At 44.3% G+C, this 24,139-nt stretch overlaps 1 protein-coding gene across 3 annotated transcripts in view; it reads right to left on the reverse strand.

Moving 5' to 3' along the window:
* Positions 1-2,268: 2,268 nt before the first annotated feature.
* The window catches only part of mtor (mechanistic target of rapamycin kinase), a 90,721-nt gene continuing 68,850 nt past the window's right edge, over positions 2,269-24,139 (reverse strand). For all 3 annotated transcript variants that reach the window (XM_071900163.2, XM_071900164.2, XM_078288004.1), the window contains 23 exons: positions 22,661-22,792; positions 21,081-21,196; positions 15,883-16,000; positions 15,280-15,477; positions 14,094-14,194; positions 13,761-13,857; positions 13,176-13,274; positions 12,908-13,030; positions 11,568-11,750; positions 10,651-10,785; positions 8,739-8,913; positions 7,331-7,466; positions 6,971-7,118; positions 6,179-6,301; positions 5,466-5,548; positions 5,281-5,353; positions 5,129-5,203; positions 4,445-4,580; positions 4,187-4,252; positions 4,008-4,088; positions 3,632-3,712; positions 3,124-3,229; positions 2,269-2,809 (listed from right to left, as the gene is read on the reverse strand). In XM_071900163.2, the coding sequence (XP_071756264.1) occupies positions 2,794-2,809; positions 3,124-3,229; positions 3,632-3,712; positions 4,008-4,088; positions 4,187-4,252; positions 4,445-4,580; positions 5,129-5,203; positions 5,281-5,353; positions 5,466-5,548; positions 6,179-6,301; positions 6,971-7,118; positions 7,331-7,466; positions 8,739-8,913; positions 10,651-10,785; positions 11,568-11,750; positions 12,908-13,030; positions 13,176-13,274; positions 13,761-13,857; positions 14,094-14,194; positions 15,280-15,477; positions 15,883-16,000; positions 21,081-21,196; positions 22,661-22,792 (2,601 nt within the window). In that variant the 3' untranslated portion in view covers positions 2,269-2,793. The remainder of the gene's footprint in view (positions 2,810-3,123; positions 3,230-3,631; positions 3,713-4,007; positions 4,089-4,186; positions 4,253-4,444; positions 4,581-5,128; positions 5,204-5,280; positions 5,354-5,465; positions 5,549-6,178; positions 6,302-6,970; positions 7,119-7,330; positions 7,467-8,738; positions 8,914-10,650; positions 10,786-11,567; positions 11,751-12,907; positions 13,031-13,175; positions 13,275-13,760; positions 13,858-14,093; positions 14,195-15,279; positions 15,478-15,882; positions 16,001-21,080; positions 21,197-22,660; positions 22,793-24,139) is intronic.

Below are 24,139 nucleotides of genomic sequence, written 5' to 3' on the forward strand. Positions count from 1 at the left end.
GTTCATCGATACTAGCTTTACACCACAGTGCACAAAGACAGCCCGAGCCCCGGCTGCGGGGCCCCCGCTTTAAACACTCCAGAGCCCGCTATCGAACTCCTCTGGCTGGCCGTCAATATCGCCTGTGTCTCTCTCGCTCTCTCTCTTCACAGCTGTTAGCCATGCCAGAGAGAAGAGTTGGAGGAGGGAGGTAGGGGGACAATATGAGCCTATACATGGTGAGTCAAAGTGTTTTTCTCATAACCACAGGGAGGCACTGTGAGTTTGGGCAAGTTCTTGGTGAAGTACTCAGTTGGGAGAGTGCTTCCAGCTAGCATTGTGCAGATGTACCACAGTTGTGCTGGACCCATTAGCAGTCTGACAACTTGAATCCTGCAGTGAGACACACTGGAGAAGTATTCTCAACAATGTGATACCATTGATGACTATGTGCGTCACAAACGCGTTAAGAAGGCGAGAGTGTGAAAAATTGAAGGCGCTCGTTGCGTAAGGAGACCATCGAGCTTGAGTTGAATTCCTCTTGTTTGGTGTAGGCTGCCTTCCTCTTGGGGAGTCTGTTAGTGTGAAGATAAGTAGACCGCAGAACAATAAGGGGCGTCAAGGATGTAAAATCTCAAGTTCGAAGCAAAGCGAGAAGCTGTTGGGCACGTACTTATTTTTTTTCTTCCCCCTATAAAGTTTGAAAATCATCTTGAGAAATTGAAGGGAGAGAGAGGGAGAGAAATGAGACGCTTTTGCTAGAAAATTGAAATCTCGTCCGCAGGGCAAACGTGCGCATTAGTTTGTGTGACTAAACTCCAGACATCGAGCACTTATGAAATCTCTAGACACGCCGAAAAGCCAAAGGAGTGGAATAACATCCAGCGGGTAGCTCTTGTGGAGGGAGACGTGCTTAAGGATGGAGGACGAGATAACAGGCTGGAGGAACAGGCTGACATCCCATAGGGGGGGTGGGTGCTGTACTCCTGAACGTGCCGCTGTATCCCATCAGTCCTCATGTCGTGGCTCAAGGTGCCTGGCCTGGGTGGCCTCGTGCGACAGCCTTAAGGCCTGATGGAGCGTGGGCCGCCGCGTCCCCCCCCCTGCCTCCACCGCCGAGCCCCTTCACCTTCCATCACTTAGGGGCATCGTCTCCCGGCAAGTATCATTCCTCACCGCCGACTCAGCTCCACGCGGGCGGCCTCCTTCTCCCTCGGCGGCCTCCCGGACCCATCTCCACAGTCGGTAAACAGCTAAATCCCTCTCCCGATCGATGGAGCCTATTTAACTTGAGCTATTGACTCGCCTGCCCCTCAACAGACTTGAGAGGCTGAAAAAATACAAACAAATTAGACGGGCGAGAAAGAACAACAGGAACGATGGCACAGACTATGAAAAGTCGCATTTTCAATAATGAGTTTTTTTTGGGGGGGAGGGGAGGGGGGGGAGAAGGAAGAGTGACAGAGAGAGGGGGGAAAGGAAGCGAGAAAGAGAAGGAGAGCGAGAGGAAAAACAGAGGAGGAATCGATCGATGTGAACAGATAATCGCCGGGGCTCTGTCCCGATGTGTAAAGAGTGTGACATTGCAGAGGTGGCCGCGCCAGGGAAGAGATCAATTGGCTGCTTTTTGTTGCTCCGTAATCCTTAACTATCTATAAGTAATTAACCTTCAGAGGAGAATGCAGGGAACAAATAAAGGGAGAAATCAGAGGGGGAATAGCAATGAGCCGAGCTGAGGCAGAAGCTGCCTCGCACTGACCAGATTACAGCTGAGGAAACCAGATTTATAGCTCACCGCCGCCTCTGCAATCCGATTCGGTTTTTATTCCTGCCAATGACTACATTTGCTGTAAACGATTGCGTTTCCTTGTGGTCTTACTAATGAAGATAAATATAGATTGTAGATGATGTTAGAACTAGCAATTTCATCTAATTTCAAGAGTGTATGTTCAAAATCCTTAGTATTTTTATTTTTTTTAGAGATCCAGTCTCATCTCATCATCTCTGGCCTGATGGCTGCATCCTCTTCCAAAGCATTTGCTGAGAATATGGAGGAGGAGTTTGTTATTAGGAGTCATAGTGCCCTCTATGGGTGCTAGCAGAAAAAAAAAAAAAGGGAGAGATGCATCCCTGCTTTTCAACAGGAATCCTATCTGATCCAAAAAAACAGGATTTTTCATTTCTATATCATAATTAAGCCCCTTTGAAAATCTTTTGAACTAGTTCAGTGAAATTAACAACCTGTATAGTCAAAGAACACAAGGCAGTCATTTGTAGTATCTTTACAGGATTTAATGGCACACAAATGCCCATACAGTACATTATGACCATCTTAAATCAAAGTCCCTCATTTGTATTCAATCATGAGTAACCTTCAAAGAACGTTTAAGTTAGTAAAAGGCATACAATATGTTATTCAAATTTGTCACATTAATACACAATAATACAATTGACTGGTGGGTTTCTGAGAAGCATACAGGGTGCGAAGTAAGAAATCGGATTACTTGATACAATATGGCCACTGTAGAAAGCATTTAGCAAATAATGACGTAAAAAGCAAGTCCTTCCTCATCAAGACAGTGACTTAAATTATGTTAAATTATGATAATCAGGTAAAAACAGCTCTTCAGGTACTTCTTCATAAACTTAAAAAAAAAAAAGCCCATGGCAAACCGAAATCCTCTAACAAAGGCTAGCCTTGTGACTTGTAAGTACCTTTTCAGAGCATACCTGTTTGGCTACAGTGCCTTTTCATGGTTTGTCAGTGAGAGAGACTGGCTGTCAAGTGTAACCTCTGCTGCCAGAGAAGGTCCTTCACCAAAATGGACACCTGCAGGGAGGAAAAAGAGCAGCTTATTCACCAAAGTCTAGCAAACCGTTGTTATCCATCTGTTGCTGCTTTGCTCATCCTTTTGTTAGGTCGAAACCAGTGATGTAGTGGTAAATGATGTATGTGATGATTTTACATCGTCAAGATTTATGTCAGCCTAAAGAGGTGGGAAACCAACCCTCCACTTACATTTACCCTCCACTACATCCCTGGTCTAAATACAAGACTAGAGAGTTGACTGGAGCAGAAAAAGAAGCCGTCTGATGCAAACAACAGCCAGCAGGCAGTTGAAAGGTATTAGCAATGCTACTGACCATCCGATGTAGCACTGGCACAGGTTTTCATGCGACGTGGCTTGCTTGATGAGGAGCTCCACTTGCGTCGGCACGTCCAGCGTCTCGTCGTGAGAAAAGTCTCGGCCTGAAGGGAACAAACTCCCATCAAAACTGACGGCATGCCTTGACATTTTCAATTCTGAGCATTTTCTCCACCAGGTACTTTATTCAAACCAGTGGGTTCTGTTAAGCTAACGGTGCCGACTGATTTCAAGAAGGAATTTTATAAAGTGCTACCAAGGCTTTTTTGGGGTGGCTGAGGAAGATATGGAGAGACCTTTCCTCTGCATTATGATAAGTGACTGGTGAAGAAAAATGCCTGTAATATTGTGTGACTGAGGAGAATGTTTGAAACATTTTTGGACAGCACTTGAGCACCTATGGACATCTGAAATTAACAATAAAATCTTCATTTCAGAATAAGGAATTTTAACAATGCTATCAAAACATGACTATCTTCAGGTTTGACTTGTGCTGAGGAGCGTACCTGTGAGTTTGTCCCGCACCCTGTTGATAATCTGGATAGCTTTCTTGTTGAGCGCCTCGGGTTGCACCAAGCCATCTCCAACTGAAAAAAACCAAAACAAACACACACGTGGTTAGTGAGTGTCTCCAGGCACGAAACGGCTATCAACATCATAAGACACGGACAAGCGTGACTGTGCCGTCTCCGGCCAAAAACCCTTCACAGTTGAACGAAAGGGAAGTGGACTTAAGCGCCGGCTTACGACGGCGCGACAATTGCGGCGATCATTTATGACGGCGAGAGAGCTCCGTGTTGCAACGGCGTTACAAATACAGAAAAATAAAATGATATTTCGACAAATTAGCCATGAAATGGCAAGTGAAAGCTGGCGACTCACTGAAGGAGTGAATGGATTCAGGCACTGTGGTTCCCGGTTTCTTGTGGGTGCTCTCTCCGAGGTCGATTCCTTCCAGAGCCTCTGCAGAGGACGCAGTACAGAGAAGACACATTGAGACACATTCCTATAATATTCATTAGATTAAATGGAAGCAAAATGGTCACAGTTTGCAGACTAACCCACTGACTGTCCAGCGGTGTAGGAGTCTGTTCTGGTGCGGGAGCGCTTGTTGCCTTTGGTATTCGCTGTGGGTGAAACAGGTAAGGTGTGTGAGAACGTGTAGATTTTTGCTTGATAGGTATGCCAGTAAGTGACAAATATCTTTCCTTGGTCATTCTTGAAATGAGCATGATATTTTAAGATGCAAATAACTTGCTCCATACATGAAAAGTGAGAGAAATACGTATACTGAGTGTGAACAGCTGATAATCCCTTACTGTCCATGAGCCTCCAGTTGAGCAGCGGGTCGTAGACGAAGGCCTCCAGCACGGCCATGACGCTGTCCCGGTGCTCCCTCAGCACCTCCATGACCGTGTGGCATGTGATGCGGTAGTTACCGTCCAGCCCCGTCACCTAACAGACAACCACACACACACATACAATGATCACATCACTGTGAATGATGCATTTTCTTGTTCTGTTAACCTCACAACAGTAAAGGTCAGTTGGGCTCGCTGAAAATTTAAAAAGTCTCTACTTTTTAAGACATTTAAGTTAAATTCTTGATTTTTTTTTTACTGAAATAAATGGTGGAGAGTGAGTAGTGGCATCTGATGGTAAAATTGTAAACACTTTGAAAAGATAAACAATCACCTTTAAGTATTTAAGTGTTTATTGAGACAAAGCTGAAAGGGAGACAGAATAGGGGAGACGCAGGACAAGAAACTCTGGCAGGATTCGATGAAAGGCCAGCAGAAGAATACACACGGCTCCTGAGGCGGGGGACTTAACCACCCGGCTGACTCTGGAACAAGCTGAAGTCATTACATCCCTCTCTTCCTAACCAGTTCACTTTTTAACCTTTCAAGCTGAAGCGAGCACACTTCCAGCTGCTTTCAGCCGGCCCACACATTTCCTCCTTTTCTTGGTGTGTATTGCAGGATGGCGAAGCGCCCGCCTACCTCCATGGCGTTGGTCAGCATTCTCGTCAGCCGGAACGGGATCTTTTCAGGGAATTTCTCTCTGGTCATGGCGACCTGTTGAGGATTGTAAATGAAGCTCAGTCTCAGATACCTTTAAACCAGGATCTATCGAAAAAGGAACTACCTCTCACCTCGAAACAGTCTCCGAAGTCGATGTGGAGGATCTTGCCGCTCAGCCGGTCCAACATCAAGTTGGATGGATGCCTAAGGACAAATGGAAATACCGTCTCCCCATTAACCTCTCGATATTATTAACAACCTGGTGTAAATGATGCATCACAGGGCTTATGAAATCCTTTTTGGCGGAGACGCTCACCTATCACCCAGACCCAGGATGTAGCCCACCATTGACATCACAGCCAGGGAGCGAGTGTAATTGGTCCTCCTGTCAAACCACACCTGGTGGGGAAATAACATCTGGATTATGCAGCCTCTACTGACAAATGTACAGTATATAGCAGAGCACAGCAGAAAAGCACAGGAATCACTGGTAGGGTGTTTGATTCATCTTTCCAGACGCTTCAGCTGCATGAGGTAAATAAGGGGCTTGTCACATATTTCCAAAAATCTAAAATGGATTCAACATGAAGGTCTGCTTTGTCAGTTGGACTCGGGGAACCCAGAGAACTGATTCTCGAGGGTAAATTAGTGTCATTTCCCTATTATTTCAGGTAATATGTAGCACAATGAGAGATTGCACTGAGAAACTGGGTATTCTAAACACATGCTTCCCTCTTCCCACTATGGTCACCCCCATTATAGAAAATCATTTGACCATTCTGCAACAAATCGGATGTAAATTTTGTCCAAAATGATAGTTTCCAGGCAAAATACCTCTCATACGCCAGTCCCTGGATGAATAATTTATTGATCTGAATTACAAATTGGTACTTTGTATGAAGAAGTTTAAGCATTCTTCTTTTAACCCTCCCCCCCTCCAACCACTGAGATGTGAGGATGGGTGCTGCTAAAGAAGCTCAAGTGAACTCCATCATTCTTTCCCTGTGCAAACAGAGTGCGGCGTCGTACCTCGGAGCTGGGGCTCTTGAGCCACAGCAGCTTGGCGAGGTCGTCTCCGGCTGTGTTGTTGACGGCGTGTTCGAACACCTCCACCTTCTCCATCAGCGTCAGGTGGTCGTAGTCTGGGGCCATCTGGAATCCACAAACGCAAAGCACGCTACATTACAAAAGTACTCGCAGATGTGCACACATACAACCACGGCACAAGTTTCATCAAGCTGAATTTAAGATTTCTTCGTACCAGTGAGAACAAAATATAGGACCGATTATCAGCAACATTTTTAAGACTTCTACAAGTGGATATAAGACCTAAAATGCTACATTTAGCTGTATTTAAAGCCTTGAGTTTAGATAATATATGTTAAGACATTGTAAGACTTTTTCATAACCTTCAGACACACACTCAAACACTATAATCTATTCTTGTCTCCTCCCAGCTTCCTCATTTTTCAGCTTAGACTGATCGATCGACTGATTGATCGACTGATCTACTTAACGCCTTGCTATCGTGGATGCTCAATCTGAATGGACAAGTAGAACATCATTAGTAAATGGAAAATGGTCAAAACCGTGGCAACACTGTTGGCACATTGGCACCAACAATGGGTCATTTGCAAGCATACAGGCTCATTTAAACATGGGTTAACAGATAGCTTGATCAGAAAGGATTCAGTAGTGTGATCTTGTCAAACTTCTTACTACTGTATAGCTGAGCTTCTTCACCCAAATAGAGAGATTGGTGCTCTAACAATGGGAGCAAAAATTTATGCAAGGGATGTTAGTGCTTGGGGTGGTCCTGACCCTGAGCATGATGCGATGTTCAATGTTGAGTAGGATCTTCTTCTTCTCCCTGTAGTCTCTGATGAGGGCGTGCAGGGTGTCACAGTGGGGCACCCAGCCAATCAGGCCCGAGTTGGTCGACAGGGGGATCACTGCGTAGCGCTGGATGCTGACGAATGCAGCGCACAGACAAGACACACACACACATATACACTTAACTGTTATGCATTCAATAGTTCAATTGTGAAACTACGTGTCCATGCCGGTGAGGGTGTGTAAGTGTGTACTGCAGGATATTCCTGTGTGAGCATGACTCTGTGTGTAGCCTAGGTTTGGTAAGAGAGAGAGAGTGTGTGTGTGTGTGTGTGTGTATGTGTGTACCTGAGGTTCTTGCGCAAGGACGCGGGGTCGTTGGCCAGCAGCGTGTTGACCAGGCCAAAAAGCTGCATCACCCTCTCGTCCTGTCTCAGGTCCTCGTGGCCCTTCAGCAGGAACATGAACTCATGGCCATTACTGCCTGCAGAGGGCGCCACACAAAACAACACAACGCCTTTCAGACTTGAATGAAATGAACGAAACTGAGCTGAAGTGATTTGAACTGAACTGAGATGAACAGGACTGAGCTGAGCTGAACTGAGAAAAACTGAGCTGAACTTAGGTAAACTGAGCCCATTTGTGCCACACTGAAAAAACTGGTGGAGTTCATATAAAGTTTGAAGTTTCAAATGATCTGCTGCAGTGTAACTTTATGATTGTGGCCAAGACATTTTTCCTGATCAACTCACGTGGAGAGGAAAAATATATGCATGTACTGGCTAAACTGCGGTTAGGTATCAACCCCAATCCTCCCGAGCAGAATCCAGTTTTCACCATGACAGAAAGGAAAATCTATTTAACTTATCGGCAGTACAGATGACTCCAGTTATGTAACTGTACCGAGATCTTACAATGCCCTCAGTATTCTCAGCAGACCGCATTACGGTGATTCCGCCACCACTGTAATTTTCATACTAGCTTTAATGGAGTCAACCAATACCCCCGGTGGAACCAGCAAGACAATGGATCTATATAGTCTCTGTTCAGCCCCTCTGGCATGGCTGATGGAAAGACAGACGGGGTGAGAAGAGAGACGGATGAAGTGAGAGGATTTTGCTACTGATGACAATCCCAGTAGGCGATGTGTTTTGTGTCGCTAGGAGAGGAGAGAGCGCCGACGTTAAATCCGAACCATCTGTGGCGGGCGACGGGTCTTGATCTTGGTCTCGCTGGAAGGGTCAAGTGATTTATTGGCCATCGTCTTTTACAAAGGATGCTGCGCAACACTGACCGATGCCATAATACATATCAAAGGGAAGAGTAGAGGAGAAGTTGTCGACATTACTTATTCAGATCAGCGCCAATGAATGGTGATGAGGAATCCGTAATTGATTTGAGCATGGCATACTCCATTGTTTGGGATAGAAAATGAAAAAACAAAAGACTAAAAAAATAAAAAAATAAACAAATAAATAAATAAAAAATAAGACTTCATAGTAAGACTGAGTGATTCCCCTATTGGTTTAATCTTCTTTCTGTTTTGCAATGCAGGTTGTTGCTCTAGTGTTTTATCCAGATACTTTGCCATGACAGATGCATTAATTCTAAATAAACAATATCACATTCTTTCTAATGTGGTGCCCCACCACAGCTGAAACAATACGAGGGTAACGCTAAAACTCCTCTTTAATCTATTCTCCTATTCTAATGCGTTCACAGGCCCAAGGCTCGTGCGCTCTCCTCCTCGTCTTACCCATGATGGTGAGCTTGCGCGGGCGCTGCTTGGAGGTGATGACCTGCAGGGAGGGGGCGATGGACTGGATGCGGATTATGGGCTGGTTGGGGTCGTAGGTGCCCGGCACGGCCAGCTCCAGGTCCCTGCACATCAGCAGCTTGGGAGACACGTACTGCAGCTCCAGGGAGGTCAGCTGCACGAGGGGGATGTGGCACAGGAACAGCCAATTAGTTTTCAGTTTATTAGGCTGACAAAATGGCACGCTCCTGCAAACAGTGCCTACGCTAATATGCACACAGTGTTCCAGATATTGGCTCATATCCAGGATGTATATATGCACCTTTGTCATGTTTGAGTCAAATAACTACTGTGCAAAACTCATTTTGCATAGGCTGAGAAAATAAATGGTAATCAGGATAACATATTTACTGGCATCAGTATCCCAAGTAATATTGTAATATCCCAGGCACTTTATCCAGGTTTCTCATAACCAGGATAAGAGCTGATCCCGCTTATTGTAAATGGGATATGGTGTTTACATGCACCGGCTCAGAAACAGAATGCTAGAGTATCCCAACATTATGAGAATATTAATGTGCATGTAAAGGTAACCAGTGAGTCATATGCCAGAGGTTTGCTAAATAAAACAGGAAGAAATGTATCGAGGGATTCAGTTACTGCAGAAATGAACATTAAAATAGGTGAAAACAAGTGAACCTGAGTGACTGTGAGTGTGGTGTAATCATTGGTGGAGGGCACACTGGTTCCAATATCAAGGGAACAGCTGTCCTCCTGGGACCATCCTGTATGACGCTGCCTTGGGATTACTGAGAACGCTACACTGAGCAAAAAACCCAGTCAGCAGCAATCTCATGAGCCAAAACAGTTGGTTAAATAGAGAGACTGAAAGAGAATTACAAATTGTGTACGATAATCGATAAGCCAAGAAAGGGCAAATGATGGCCAAAAGGGCAAATGATGGACAAACACCCAGAGGAAAGTTTGCGACACCTTGCAGAAAAATTCAGGCTTTTGTGAGAAAAGTGGGTTTGACAAGGCATTAGATAAGTATCCCTCATAATATAGCTAATAAAATGCCTACTGAGTGTATGTGTGGGTGTATGTTGATATTGGGAGGGGACTGCTATGCTATCCAAGGTTCCCGTCATTCTTCTTTGAATTCCATCATCCTTCTCTCTCATCAGGTCTCAGTCTCCTGCCATCTTTCGACAGCTTTCACCGGTATTCTCCCTTGGAACATAGTTCAATGACTTTACCTGGAGAGGGAAGAATGAAAGGCGTCCCTTGTTTCTCTATTATTTCTTTCCAATCAGTCTTTGCTAGTGTTGGCACGGGTAAGGTAATAGCGCTGCGATGGCATGGTGAGCTTAAACCGTGAATAACAACACCTTCAAGGCACTAATTCCACTCAAATCATGGTATCCATCACAGCTGAATGGCTCTCATTCTTCGGGCCAATTTACCTGACCTAGATAGATCAGCTTCCCCTGCCACGGGATAAAAGAACATAGGCTCGGACATGAAAGGCAAAATATATCTCATCACAAGTCAAATGATGAGAGATGGGAATGGAGATTGGAATGCTTACTTATAGCTTAACTGGTGGGCTGGCAGCTCGCTGCCTCGCAGCAGGGCTTCAGTCAGAGGGGCTTATTCAGCTGGCAGAGCAGACACCACCGCCGCCGCCTCGAGCAGGTTTCCTCATCTGACTCATTTCAACCATGTTTCTTTCATTTACATTAGTTTGATGAGTTGGGATTCACTCATACAGGCTGATGTATCTTTGTTCCTTTGGTACACGAAGTGCTTCACATATTCCTACCCGAGGCGAGTTGCGAACGCTCCAGAGGTTATGTGTCAATTTGTTTCTGGTGGAGCGCTGTAGTGTCAATGTTGTGATTCCCCTCACCTGTGGCAGCTGCTTGGAGATGCGTCGGAAGACGTGGTAGTACAGGTCCCAGGCCTGGGTCAGGTCTTTGACGTTCCCGGAGCGCATGTACTTCCTGCACCAGTCCTGAGCCTCCATCAGGTCCCTGCCGTAAGCCTGGATCACCATGCAAGACAAACACGCTCAGTCCCTTCATCACAACTAATTCATTTAATTGACTGAAGATGTTCTGTCGAAGCAGCGGTGTAAAATTCAATGTCAAGGCATTAAACGGCACTTGGAACAGATAAAAAAAAATTTTTTTCAACAGCATTAAATGAAACAGAGCATTTCAGTGTGCGGGCTCTATTTCATTTGACTTTTTTCCTTCTGTAAATTCACATTGATTTTTTTATTCTCACTTTCTTAGTTGTTATATATGGCATACATTTTAGATTTTCATTCATTTTCATAATGCATATATTCTCATTTTTTGTTAATTTTTCTTTGTCTCAGAAAGAATTCATATATTTTAATAATTTTTTACATTCATATATTTTTATGTAATATGTTCAAGTGTTGTAATTGTCACTTACGTTACATTTAAATACCCCCCATTTGCTCCATTCTTTTTTATATCCTGTGCTCTTTGGTGTATCCTATTATTTGCCAATTTTCCCCTCAGGAATCATTTAAATTTCATCTAATCTAATCAAAACCAATTCCCCAGTTTATCAGTAGGAAAGAATCCAACCACCATTAACGCAACTCCAATTCATTGTAATTTGTTACATCACCACACGGCCATCTTGGTAGGAAAATAACAGGTGATTGTAATCAATTGACAAACATAGCCAAGCTGTGTGCATGGTAAAGCACCATATTGGTAGAAAATGCATGTGACATCATGGGAATACTATAAATAGCAAAATTCGAGCTGAAATGGAAATGGGACGGACCTGGTTGAAGGAGGTCTCTTTGAGGGTCTGCGGCCCCCTCTCCATCATGGCGTGGAGGGGCTCCAGCACGGCGAACATGCCCTTTACATTGCGCTCGCCGAAGTAGAGGCGCGAGGCCTCCTCCAGGCCCTCGTGCCACATCTCATGCCACAGGATGGCCACTCGGATGAGCTCCTCGCTCACCTGGGTGGAGGAAAGGAGCAAGTCAGGCTGCTGTCTCATAGTTCCCCTCAATACTTTCAAAAGGCAATGTGATTAACTCTCCCGAGGCTTACATTTACATTTTAGCTTACCTCATGATATATTGATGAAATTTTTTTGGAATAGAACGAATATCACAGCATTGGCTAAGCCTCTGAAAGCCAATAATCCTACTACACAGCAACCATCAGCACAACCTAGAGAGCAGCCTTAGGTAGAAATATCCTCTGTAACGGTGGTAGCAGTTTTTTACTTCTTTGTTTATATATCCATTGGGATATATAAATATCCAAGAGAAAGGTGGAAGCAGAAGTGCTGGAGAGATGGATGAGTAATGCTAAACAACTACAGAGGTGATAATAACTTCCCCCTTCTTTTGTGAGTGTATTCATTTTGTACCTTTGACCATTTATCTACATACTATCCAGTTTGGAGACTATGGGTGCTTAGCACAAGACTAGCACCCAGTATTACATGTTTGCAATACCATTTAGACATTAGGAAACTCAAGATGCCTTTCGACATAGTTGATATATTTACGAACACAACAGTCATTATTTATTTTCTGAGGCTGAAATGTTGGGGGAGTTCATCTCTTAGATAATGGGAGGCTATGTGTCCTTGGAAAATAATGAATGTTTGAGTTCACCTTTTTCTTAAAGTTCAACAATTATTACTGGTCAGCATAATGAAGAGGCAACCGTTAACCAATGGTAGCGATAGAAATTATCTGTATTACCATAAACATGAATATTCAACACTATAAAATTCTGTGTATTCCTGAATAAATCGTTGAACTGCCAACTCTCTCATTCTTGAGATTTCTTCAACATATCACAATTTTCCTTTTATTTTTTTATTTTTTAGTCCCAGCACACACCAAGTGTTACAGAGTATAGTTGATGATGCAAGTTAGAATAGGTTAAGGAAATAACAGGTTAACTGATGGCTGGAAGGCTGGAAGCAGAAGAACCAGTTACATGGAGAAGGCCCAACTGTCTAATTTATTCTGATGGGGGAACAGATAAACTGCTAAAATAATCCATAAATGGTTGCCGTGACCAATCGAAGCCGCCATTTAACCCTCTGAGGGTCAAATGCATATCTTTAATCTAATTAGAGAAGATAAATCCCCATACCATGATGGCCTGCTGGACCAGGGTGTTGCAGTGTTCGCACATGTTTTTCAGGATCTTGTTGGCAGCGTTGTGGCGGGCTGTGGTGGTGGACTTGGAGGCCACGGTCAGAGGGTAGATCAACGCCTTGGAAGAGAACATAGAAACAATCCCGCAATTAATCACTGACGCAGTACTGTGTGAAGTTATGCAAACATGTTGTGTTTTCTTTGTAATGTCCTAAATTGTGAGCCAAAACAGTAACTAAGTGTTGTGTGGAGAGGTTTATTACTTGGGGATGATAGCGTCCGATGTCCGTTAGCAGCTGGTGGATGAGGCGGCCCACCAGGGCTCGAGGGGTGTCGATACGAGCGATGAGCTGAGGGATCACCTGTGCAGGTAGAAAGAGAGAGAGAAAGAGAGAGAGAGGAATGACACTCTACTTCAACAACTTGGATTGTATAGGAAAGATGAAATGTAGCAAGATATGCAGTGTATTGTAAAGTTATTTGTTTTGTATTTAGACCTACCAGTAACCAATTTTCACTTGTAATTGTGTACAATTAAAAGATGGAAATATTTCTTTGCCTGTATTAATAAGTTGTATTGCCTGCTGTTCATTACAAGTGTTGAAATACCAAATTTAACAATCCCTTCCTCCCAAAGTCATTATATATAAAACTGCAATAACTTCACCACCTTGATGTGTTTTATGAAAAGTCACTAAAGCACCAAACAATACGAACATACAGTATAGCACATCTAATACAATCCCAATGAAGACCATTTACAGATAGAAATGTTCAAATCAACCCACTTCCTGAACCTTTAAGCAGTCTCCACCTCAAATTTGTGTATGTGTGCGTGTGTATGTTACCTGTAGCCAAGTGTCGATCTGAATGGTCTTGATCCCCTCCACTAGGGCCTCGTTCACCTCAGGCCAGTGACCGTAGTCAAACCACAGAGTCAAGACCCTGAATGATAGAGAAAAACATCAACAACAAAAAAAAATCTGCCCTTTTCTGTCTCATTCTAGAGAATAGTGACAATCTTGATTTCAAGAAATCACATTATAAATACCATACAGTTCCAGAACCAACCACTAGAGGCCCAGCTATCCCCACACATTAGGTCTCTGAGGTGTTTATGAGTCGGTGCTGTTGGTTTGGCTGGAGTACTGACCCCGTCTATGTTAGAGTGATTTCCTTACCTGAGAGTGTCCTGTAGGTTATTGCCCCTGGACAGGGAGATGGAGCGGAAGAAGCCCTGGACTGCAGGAACCGTGTACAGAAGTAACGTCTTAGACAGGTCCTGCGGAGGGACAGCCAGACAACAGACGCTTTTTCATAGAAGTTTAGAAGGCAGCAGTTATATGGGAACAACATTGGCATCAACTGGGTATGGCAATTATATTATTTAGCCTAAATGAGTCTAAATTTCTTAGTCTTTATCAAGTAAAGATCAAGCAAAAATTGTTCCAATGTTCCCTCTAAGCTGATAGTTTGGTTATCACGCTTAGTACAAAATAATATCATGTCAGTCATCAGCCAGTGCTCCAGTTTGGCCACAGAAATTTAGTTCATATAAATGAGTTCGATGTTTTTCAAATTATATTAGAAGCAGGGACTTTGCCATATCCTAGGCTTTCATGAAATGATGCCCAAAGAAAAAAGTCCCAATACATTTTTTTTGTTGCAGTTGATATTTTGAATGTGGCAATAGCATTACTAAATTTAGTTCAGCGACTGATCATCATTTTGTTTCTGATAGTAGGCTGGAGCAGGCAAAACTGATATTTATTTAATTTATTTACTTTACTACATCTTTGTGATTGTGAAATCCGAATGGAAAGATACATATACTATACTGTATATATATATATATACTATATATATAGATATATCTTACTATCATCACATGACTTATTTGCACTCCTCACCTTACCTGTCTACCTTGGCTATCCTGATGAAGATAATGTGTAAATGGAACACAATTAGGGAACATTACAGCCATTATAGTGTGGACTCTATTAATTCGGTGTGAAATCCAGTTATTATTTCCATCTTAGGGGAATCAAGACCACTGAGGGCCGGTCCTTCAAACCCTCCAGTTGACAGGTGAATGTATGATTTAGGACCAAGTTATTGCTGGACAAAGTGTGTAATTGTGCGCATACCTGTGACAGTGTGTATGCCTAGATGATATATCAAGGTCTCAACTCATTTAACATTTGACCTGGGGTGGACACAGGGGTTGGGCATGGTATTTATGTGGCTGTTGTGTGTGTATGTGTTAAAGAGAGACAGAGAAAACCCAAAGACCCTCCTCTGGTCTTGCATGGGTGTGAAGGAGGCTAAATTCTACTGATTCCACGCGTGTGTACATGGGACCTTCACCTCGTTGACCTTCTTCTGGCCCGGTGAGGGCACGGGGCTGTGTTCGGTGCTGTCCACCTCGCTATCGCTGTTGCTCGCCTCGCTGTTGGCGCTGGCGCCGCTGGTGTGCCGCAGCTTCTTCTTCTCGTCGCGCCCCTGGTTCTGGTGCTTGTAGTGCAGCACCGCCTCGAAGTTCATCACCGCCCAGGCGTGCCAGGCCTGCCGGGGGAAGGCGCAGACGGGGTGAATTAGGGTCTCATGCAAGCAATTTTCCAGTTTACTGAGGGATAGATGAGATATCTATAGGGGTATAGTGCCATCTTTGTAGCCTGCGGCACAGGTGTGGACAAGGTAAAGCAAAGATGCTCTCAGCTCCATCACCTCATATCTCTGATGCATCAGTAGAGATACCGCAATTATAACGATTTAATGCATGGAACACATGAACACAAAAAGCTAAATGAACTACGTTACGCCATTTTGGGTTCAAAGGCAATAACACCGGGTCTAAGGTTTTCCTGGTGAGACTGCGGCGTCAACCTCCTGCCGACACACCTGGGATTTTACTGGGGCCAGTGTGAGGTCAAAGGCGAGAGGTTGGAGTTGAGAGGGGGTGAAACTGACCTTGTACCAGTTGCGGTCGTGCTCGGTGGAATGGCTGTAGTACTGCAGCACCTTGGGGATGGTGCTCTCGTTGATGCCCTGCAGACTGAGCTGCCACTCCCCGAGCTTCAGGAAACATCTACATGGAGGAGAGCGAGAGAGAAGGGAGATGGGGGAGGTCTCGAGTCAGCGGTCAACATGTGGACCTTTAAGTGATAATCCATGACATTTTCATATAAAAATGTCTGTTTTGCTACGCTCTATTGACGATTCATATAACACAACATGCAATAGTGATTCAACTTATACCCATGTCATGAAAGCTTTTAAATTTGCAGATCAGAACACCCAGTGTCAGGCAGGTCTTTCCCTGGAAAAATGCTCTGACATACAGGAAGTGATGTGTTTTACGTTTCCAGCAGCAGCAACAGCGGTTTGCTCTGATGTCAGGCCCTTGTACTGTATTCTGGAAGTAATTAATACCCTAACTGCCATTTTCTGGCATAGAACGGACACATACAGATATAGAGTAGAGTAGAGAACAGTAGAGAAAAGAGTCTACGCAGTCTTTTCAATGCCAAGATAGCGACTTAGGCCAGAGGCCAATACTGGCGGTAGAAGCTCTGTAGTAACAATTCAGTGATTCCAAATTAAGCATGAGGGGGGGGGGGAAGTACTGTTGTGACAGGTCAACAAGAAATATCATCATGAGTTTATAACCATGCTTTTGCTGTCATCGCTAAGAGAGAAGAATTGGCAGTGATATTCAGTCCGACCCAGAGCAGTGCATTAAGGGAGAGAGAGAATGATAGTCTTGGATATCATGCGGGCATTTATCATCAGTATCATTACCTAGAGCTGCAGTGCATTTATCTACTGAAAGGTTCTGGGATCAGATTCCGGAAATTTTCAATTATCCTAACCGCTTTTCCTTCAATTTCAGCCGACCGGGAGTTCTGTGGCATCCTTGACGGTGCTCTTAGCTCCATCCATCACTCCAAGAGACACTGAAGGTAAATAGTCAAACTAGTTGCGTCTGGCCGGGCCAAGACGCGTGGCCGGTTTACAACACGGTGGACTGAGGAGCTGGCAAGCACCGTATAGTCGTCCCGTCTATAAGCATCTAACGGTAGTCTGCACTACTGCTTCCAGAGCACCTCCAATAAATTGTCCTTTAGGATTACGTAATTTCTTCGGAGTGTTTTTCCATGCGAGTGTACAGTATGGGCTTGGTGGGCCGATGCCAAACTGTTTCTTGAGACCGCAGTAAAATGTTAACAGGTTGAATTGTTGGGGAGGGGGCGGGGGTGGGTGGGGGGTTTGCGGGTTATGGGACAACATGTTGATTTATACAGGAGACGCCAGGTTCACTGATCTTATCGATAACTCCAGAAATGTTGCCACCGTGTAAAATAAATAACAGTGAAATTACCCTGGATTCTTTGGGGAGATGGCGGAGGCATCTATGTGATTGTGTGGATGTGTGTGTGTGTGTGTGCGTGTGACAGAGCAGACCAGGTGTGCTCCATTCCACACAGCCGACCTGTATTCATGGAAGTGTGTCAGCACGTCTGGAGAAAACCCATCCTAGCTGAGATTATACAGGTGTTTTCCCCAACGTGCATTCCTCAGACGGCCAGAGTCGCTGTCTGGAAGATGCAAAAAAAACACCCCAAAAAACAACCTTCTTCCCTCGTGTCATGCTCGCTTGTTGCCACACAAGATTTATGAGATGCGAAGATGTACATGACTGGTGTGTGTTTGTGCAGAAGGCCCGATCAGTGTACTGTACATGGGACTGTACTTGTCTGCCGTCCCGAGCCCGTAAATATTCAGCCCCCCGCTTTGCACCTCTTCCTTGTTTTTAGTTGTTGGGTCAGAGTGATATACAGTGAAATGTTTTTCGCTCCAGCTGTGCCAGAAGTAAACTTCTCCAAAAAAGTAATCGCTCTGGGAGATTGTTTTCGAATCTCTCCCCCGTGGGCAGGCATTTAACGTCCAACCTTACAGGAGAGAGCTTTGAAGATCCCACTGCAAATATGTTTATGAGCCTGCGGTGTATGCAAACAACTTCCTTAGGGCTTTGGGGTCTTTCAGAGCAATTTTTGCAAATATGAAACCTTCCATTTCCATTTTCTAATCCCCTAAATCAGCCTTGTAAACTAAGGTTAAAGATCGTCCCCTGCTGACTATGAACTATGAAGTATGATAGCGATTTGAATATCAAGTAAAAATGACTTCAATATGGATTTAATTCTGAAATTTTGACTGGAAGAGTTAGCTGCTGCCATCGTGCTGGCAGTAAGGGGCCGACTTTGTGTTGCTTGTCCTCAGCTGCGATGGCATTTCTGAGCTTGCTGCTGCATCCCTTGCGCAAAATGACTAAGAAGTTCAGGGTGTTGCTTTGACAGCTGTTTGGTGCTGAAACCAGCTCCACATTGCATCTTTTCCATGGTGAGATAAGGTGATGATAGTGGGGAAGTGCCAATGCTGTGCCAGGGCTGTGCATGTCAGATGAGGAGGACAACACCCATGGGAGAGGTGCGGGTGCAGGTGGTCACGCTCGAATTGCATAGCAACGCTGGGGAGGAGACACACTTGGTCTGTGTTACCTGTAGGCACATTGCCATGTTTGCATAGAGATAAGCAGCTGGGGACAAGCTGCCAAAGGGGCTGATTTTGCTAAGAGAGAGAGGGTGAGATGTGCAGAGAACTTGGCCGGCAGTGAAAAGGAAAAATGGGATGCAAATGGACCAGTAAAAGGTATCATGCCAGATTGGGTCATGCTCACGGAAAAGGAGCAGAACGCTCTGTACATGACCCCTAGTGTTTACAACGTGAGGGCAGAGAATACGTGAGGCTGCTTTTTCCTTGACTCAGCTTGTCGCTCTGTATTTTCACCATTCTGCTGGAGTGGGAGCATGGAGATTGGCTACTGAGATTAATGAGACATAATGACACGCTGGCATTAGTTACGGCAAGTTTGACTAACTGCAGATTACCGTAGCTTTCCCTCAAGACCTTTGGGCCAAGAAACCAATGCCATGGAGCCAAGCTTAACTGTGCATCCATCTGAAGAGATAATGTAAGAGTGTATTGCTTTTAAGGGCAGTATACAATGGATATCAGAGGTGCCGCAACACTATCTGGATTGCTATTTAGGGCAATCCAGCTACCCAAGTACTCGTACTTGGATCACCAGATGAAGCTGTCATGATACCAATACTTCAATGAGCTGCAATTTGGCGTAATAAAATACTTAACCAGCGAGAGGAAAAATGTCTGCAGTGTGCCGACTCTTTGATCTCAGGGAAGCAAAGTGCCGGCTGTGCCAAGCTAAGGTGTCTGGCAGTGTTGATAGTGGAGGGGAGGCAATGCAGCTCCGTCACTCCCCGGCCAGAGACAGAATCATTCTGGAAGTGAGGCGATTCTGCCTTCAAAATAAAAGTGTACCATTTCTCGCGGTCGCTTTTGGAAAAAAGAACAATTTAATAGAATCTTTGCCGCTGCCATTGTGGACATTTATTCCATTTAGAGGGCTACTGAAATCCACAACATTACCAAAGTAACTCATAGTGGCAAAGGATTTGGACGTTCCTTGCTCACAGAGCCTTTACCCACAGAGCCTTCATGTATCAATTTGTGTGCTAGCTTCTCCACGCCACCTCCATGACTTGCCCCCAACTACCTAGCTTGCAGAGGTGGGTGTGTCTACCTCCCGCTTGTAGGATCTCTCACTTACGTCCGCTTCACATCAAGACATAGTTCACATGTAGCGAACATTACCCTTTTACGAGAAAGTGGATTACACACTTTAATTTGTTTTAATTACAGATTGTTACAGATTGTCTGGATGGCGGGAAGCAAGGAGGAAGAGTGAGTTCTCACCCTTTTCCAGAGAAGGATTACAAACTATGCAAACAGTGGCTCAGAGCAATCAAACACCCGCAATATGACGAGAACACACCGTCAAGTAAATTAAAAAATCTTTGGGTATTCAGCTTGCATACCCTTGCAAAATTTGTTATCAATCAGACCGGTAGACCGTCACAAAAATGACAGTTAAGTCAGGAACACTCTCGTCATGAACATAAAACCATAATTGCACAAATGGTTATACAGTTGGATTGGGAGGTACAGGTTCTGCTCTCTGCTTTTCACTGAGGTGATAGCCAGCAACATGTCAGCACCTTCACGCATGTGCCAAAATGCAAACTCTAACTTACAGAAATAACCTGACATTGAGAGTGAAGCCCAGCCAACCACCCATTAATGAGTCATATTTAATAAATGTGATTTTAGCTGCAAATACTACATTAATACTCAGCTTAGGTGAAATTGCAGCGGCAAAAGGGAACAAGGGGACCTCAGTTGAGGCAGCGGGGATTGCAGTTCCAAGCGTTCTTAGCGGAATAGTGACATCATTCACATGCGACAAACTCCCTAGGGAAGAGGAAGGTCCCTGGTGTCGAGGGAGCCGCAAGTGCTGGAGATGGAGCCGGGCAGGATAAAGACCAGTTCCAGGGTTGAATGTAAGCATTCACATGACCCAGTGATGTCTGGAATTATGAAGAGCGGAAAGGACTGGCTCGTTGTTGGGGTCGAAGTTGTTGGAGTCGCAGCAGTAGCAGTGTGACCACTGTTTTATCTTTTTGACAAAGTCTTCATGAGGTGGTAAGAACAGAAAAGGCAAGCGGGACAGCAGCATTTTCTTGATCCAGGACATATAAACCAGGGGGGGTTCGAGTCTGACACCCCGGGAGGCGAAGTGCCATGACTGTATAGTGTATCTAAGATTTGAACACTGGCCAATTGCCAATGGAATTAGGACTTTTATTTCCTAGACAAGAACTCTGATGGCGGGTTTGGATAGAGGTGGTACTGGTGCCAAACTCTTCAAGCTTGATGTGTTTTTTTTTCTTATGCGAGTATCCAAAAAAACCTCTTCTGCCTCCTAAGGCTCAAAGCAAGACATCTTAAGCACAAGACAGTAGATAAGGCACAACCAGTCCGCAACAGCATGAGGAAGGTAGGAACCACAGGGAAGAATGAGGAGTTGGCAGCTCAAATAGACCACTCATTAAAAGTGTCAAACGTGATTGGTGTTTGTATGGATCAGCTGATGGTCAGCTGATGTGGTGTGCATGAATTATGTATCCTGCCTGAACTAATGCAAGCATCATTAGTGCACATTGGGAGGCAAACATGGTGGGGCAGACCTGGCCATTAGCTTGTGGAGCTCTTGCTTGTGTTGCTGGTCCTCAGCTGCGATGGCGTGTTGGGCTTGCTGCTGCATCCCTTGCACAAAGTGCTGCATGTGCTGGAAGGCATCGATCTGGAAAGACAAGATAAAACCCTGGTGAGGAACGTGGTAGCAGCGAGGGAAATATGTTGGCTGGTGGTGTTTTGGACTTTTCTACAATCATAATTCTTTCCACAGGAGGTCAGAGCAACAAGACTGCAACAATAGTTCAGCTCAATTCAAATAGTGGGAGGCCATTTCACATGAATTTAGTTTTTAAAATTAATTAAAGCTGAGTGTGTGGCAAGCTTTTTTCAAGATAGTTTTTTAGTCATAGCACCTCTCAATACTGGTGCACATTTTGTTTTTCTCACATGAGAAAAACAAAATGCTCTTCCCTTTACTTTCCCTTTACTTCTAGTCCAGTATCCCTCATAGATGACTCATTACTGCATTTGATAGCACCCCAGCCACGGCAAGAATGACAAGTGACCCTCCATCAGGCAGACAGAGCTGAGGTTCCCTACTGTTTCAAAACTAATCTATAATAATAAGAATAATAAACTTTATTTGTATAGCACCTTTCTTAACAGTGTTACAAAGTGCTTCACAAAAGCAAGTACAAAATACAGCAGTAAAACAATAAAATAAAAGGATAGGTCGTCTCTGGCTCTGTGTGTGTGTGTTTGTATTCAGATTCCAGCCTGGTGAGCAGAGCAGCTGGCCCTGGCAACAGCAACAACACTCACGCTCACACTTACCTAAGTCCCCTAATGAGGCCTGCACTCTGGGAGCCACAACCGCTACACAACACCTGGTAAAGAATGCGGGTGTGTTTATGTGTGTTTTGGGGGAGCGTGCATTGCATATGAGTGTGTGTGTGTGTGTGTGTGGGGGGGGGGGGGGTAGGGAAAAAGGGGCGGAGCAGATCAATCCCATGCTGCTCTGGTGGCGTGCAGGGGCTAGCCACTTTAGTTAAGCTCGACTATACTGTCACTCAAATACCACTTATAGTTAGGGATGGGACAATATATCAAAATTCAATATATTGCAATACAGAAATGTGATAATATGTATCGTGGGGCAGAAAAATGAATGGTGATATTAGCTCCATTTTATTCTGCTGTAGTAATCACAAATGAGACAAGCTCTCCATTGAAATTATATTATTTGCACTTTGTAATGACATTTTTAAATTGTTTACATTCTAGCAAGCCAATGTCATCATTTGTCTGTGTTTGTCATACGTTTGTCATATAATTTTCCAGACTGTTCCCCTTGCCACATTAAATATTATTTGCTCTTTTTGTGACTGATGCTCCTGCAATTCAGGCACCAGGAACTCTGTTAGTTGCCTCATTTTGCTTTGAAAACTTGCATATAGAAGTGCTGATTATCAGGCTTCTTTTAAAGTTGACACATACTGCTGATTACCATTCAACTTAAAATGACTCCCCTGTGTTCATATGAAGAATGTTGAATGATGACAAGTAAAACACATGGATCTACAACTTGTGTTCACCATCAAACCAGCATGTCAGGTTTGTTTGCTCCTACCTTGCGGGCGCTCTTCCACATGTACTTCATGTAAGCGTAGGTGACATGGGGGTGGGCGGTGGGCAGCGGGTGGTCCAGCTGCTTGGAGGGGTCGACGCCCAGGAGGAGCACCAAGGTCTTGTGGGCCAGCGCCTGGAGGGAGGGAGGGGACGAGGGAACGGGGGCAAATGAAGGGCCAGAGGGGGAAGGATTAAGTGTCAGGGGGGTTAAATGGTTCAAGAAGACCCGAGAAGGTGACTCTGACCCCTGCCAGCCCTTGTTAATAGAGGCCCTTCACCAGCCTGAGCCAACAGACAGCTTGACTACTGCAGCTATGTGTGTGTGTGCTTTGGAAATGAGTGAAATAGCGAAAGTGAATAAATAAATGAGTGCATGAATAAGTACTTAAGAGTGTGTGAATGAGGGAAAGACATAAAAGAGAGATAGATAGAAAGAAACCCAAACTGGATGACCACCCAAGGTTAAAGTCTTATAAAACAGTGGGGTGATTTTTCCACAGTGGGCATTCCTTCACTTAAGTGTTTTGTTTTTTTTACCCCCTGCAATCACATTTCACGCCACCACATTTGATGTTGGCTGCAATGGGCCAATTACAGCTCTTTTCTTTACATCATAGCAGGTGATTATGGCTTTGTGTGTGTGCGCGCGTGTCTGCTTGAGCATGTAGATGGAAAACTTGGCCAATTGCCTGTAATCACTTACAATCACTTCAAGAAACAGTGAGGTAAAGGAGGGAAAATGTGACACTTTTATTGGGGTTTCTGTTTCTAAACAGTGTGATTGAGAGTCCTGCGCTTCTATCATCAAAGCTCGACTCAACAGAGGTTGAAATTCTACGGCTAGAGTTCACGCTTGCATTCGACTCCATCATGGCTTGATTTCCCTCTTCTGTTTGACAAGAATGATTTAATCAACTCCAATTCTATTCCTGCTGAATGCGATGTGAAATTATGCAGGAGTCAGCACAGAGGATACTGTGGGGCCTTTGTGTAAAATAATATATATTGCATCGTTAGATTTTCAAACTTGCTACAGCTTCCAACTAGGAGTCTCGTTAGAGTTTCCAGCTAGGCATTTGTTCTAGTAGTACATTTAAAGTGTCAGATATGTGGACATGTGCGAGTGTTCCTTCATGCATTTATCCTGCATTAACACTGCAGACAATTCTGTCTTGGACGTTATACAGTAGGACCAGTTAAGTACATTTTAACATAAAAATCGAATTAGTTATCAGATGACTCCTTGTAACTTCTGATGGCTGAAAAGGGTAAGGCTTGATTTTTCCACTTTACTCTTAGGAATGGAGCCAAAGTGCAGCAGTCATTCAGCCAGCATACAGTAAAAAGTATGACTTCTACAATGCCTACATCTGTATTACAGGTTTAGATCTGTCGGGAAAGGTTTTCCATCATTTCGACAGGGGGAAAAAAATGTAAATCCACCTCTGAGGCCATATCTTATCAGTCAAATCCACACCGC

Source organism: Centroberyx gerrardi, chromosome 14 (genome assembly GCF_048128805.1).
Source record: "Centroberyx gerrardi isolate f3 chromosome 14, fCenGer3.hap1.cur.20231027, whole genome shotgun sequence".
NCBI classification, from domain to species: Eukaryota; Metazoa; Chordata; class Actinopteri; order Beryciformes; family Berycidae; genus Centroberyx; species Centroberyx gerrardi.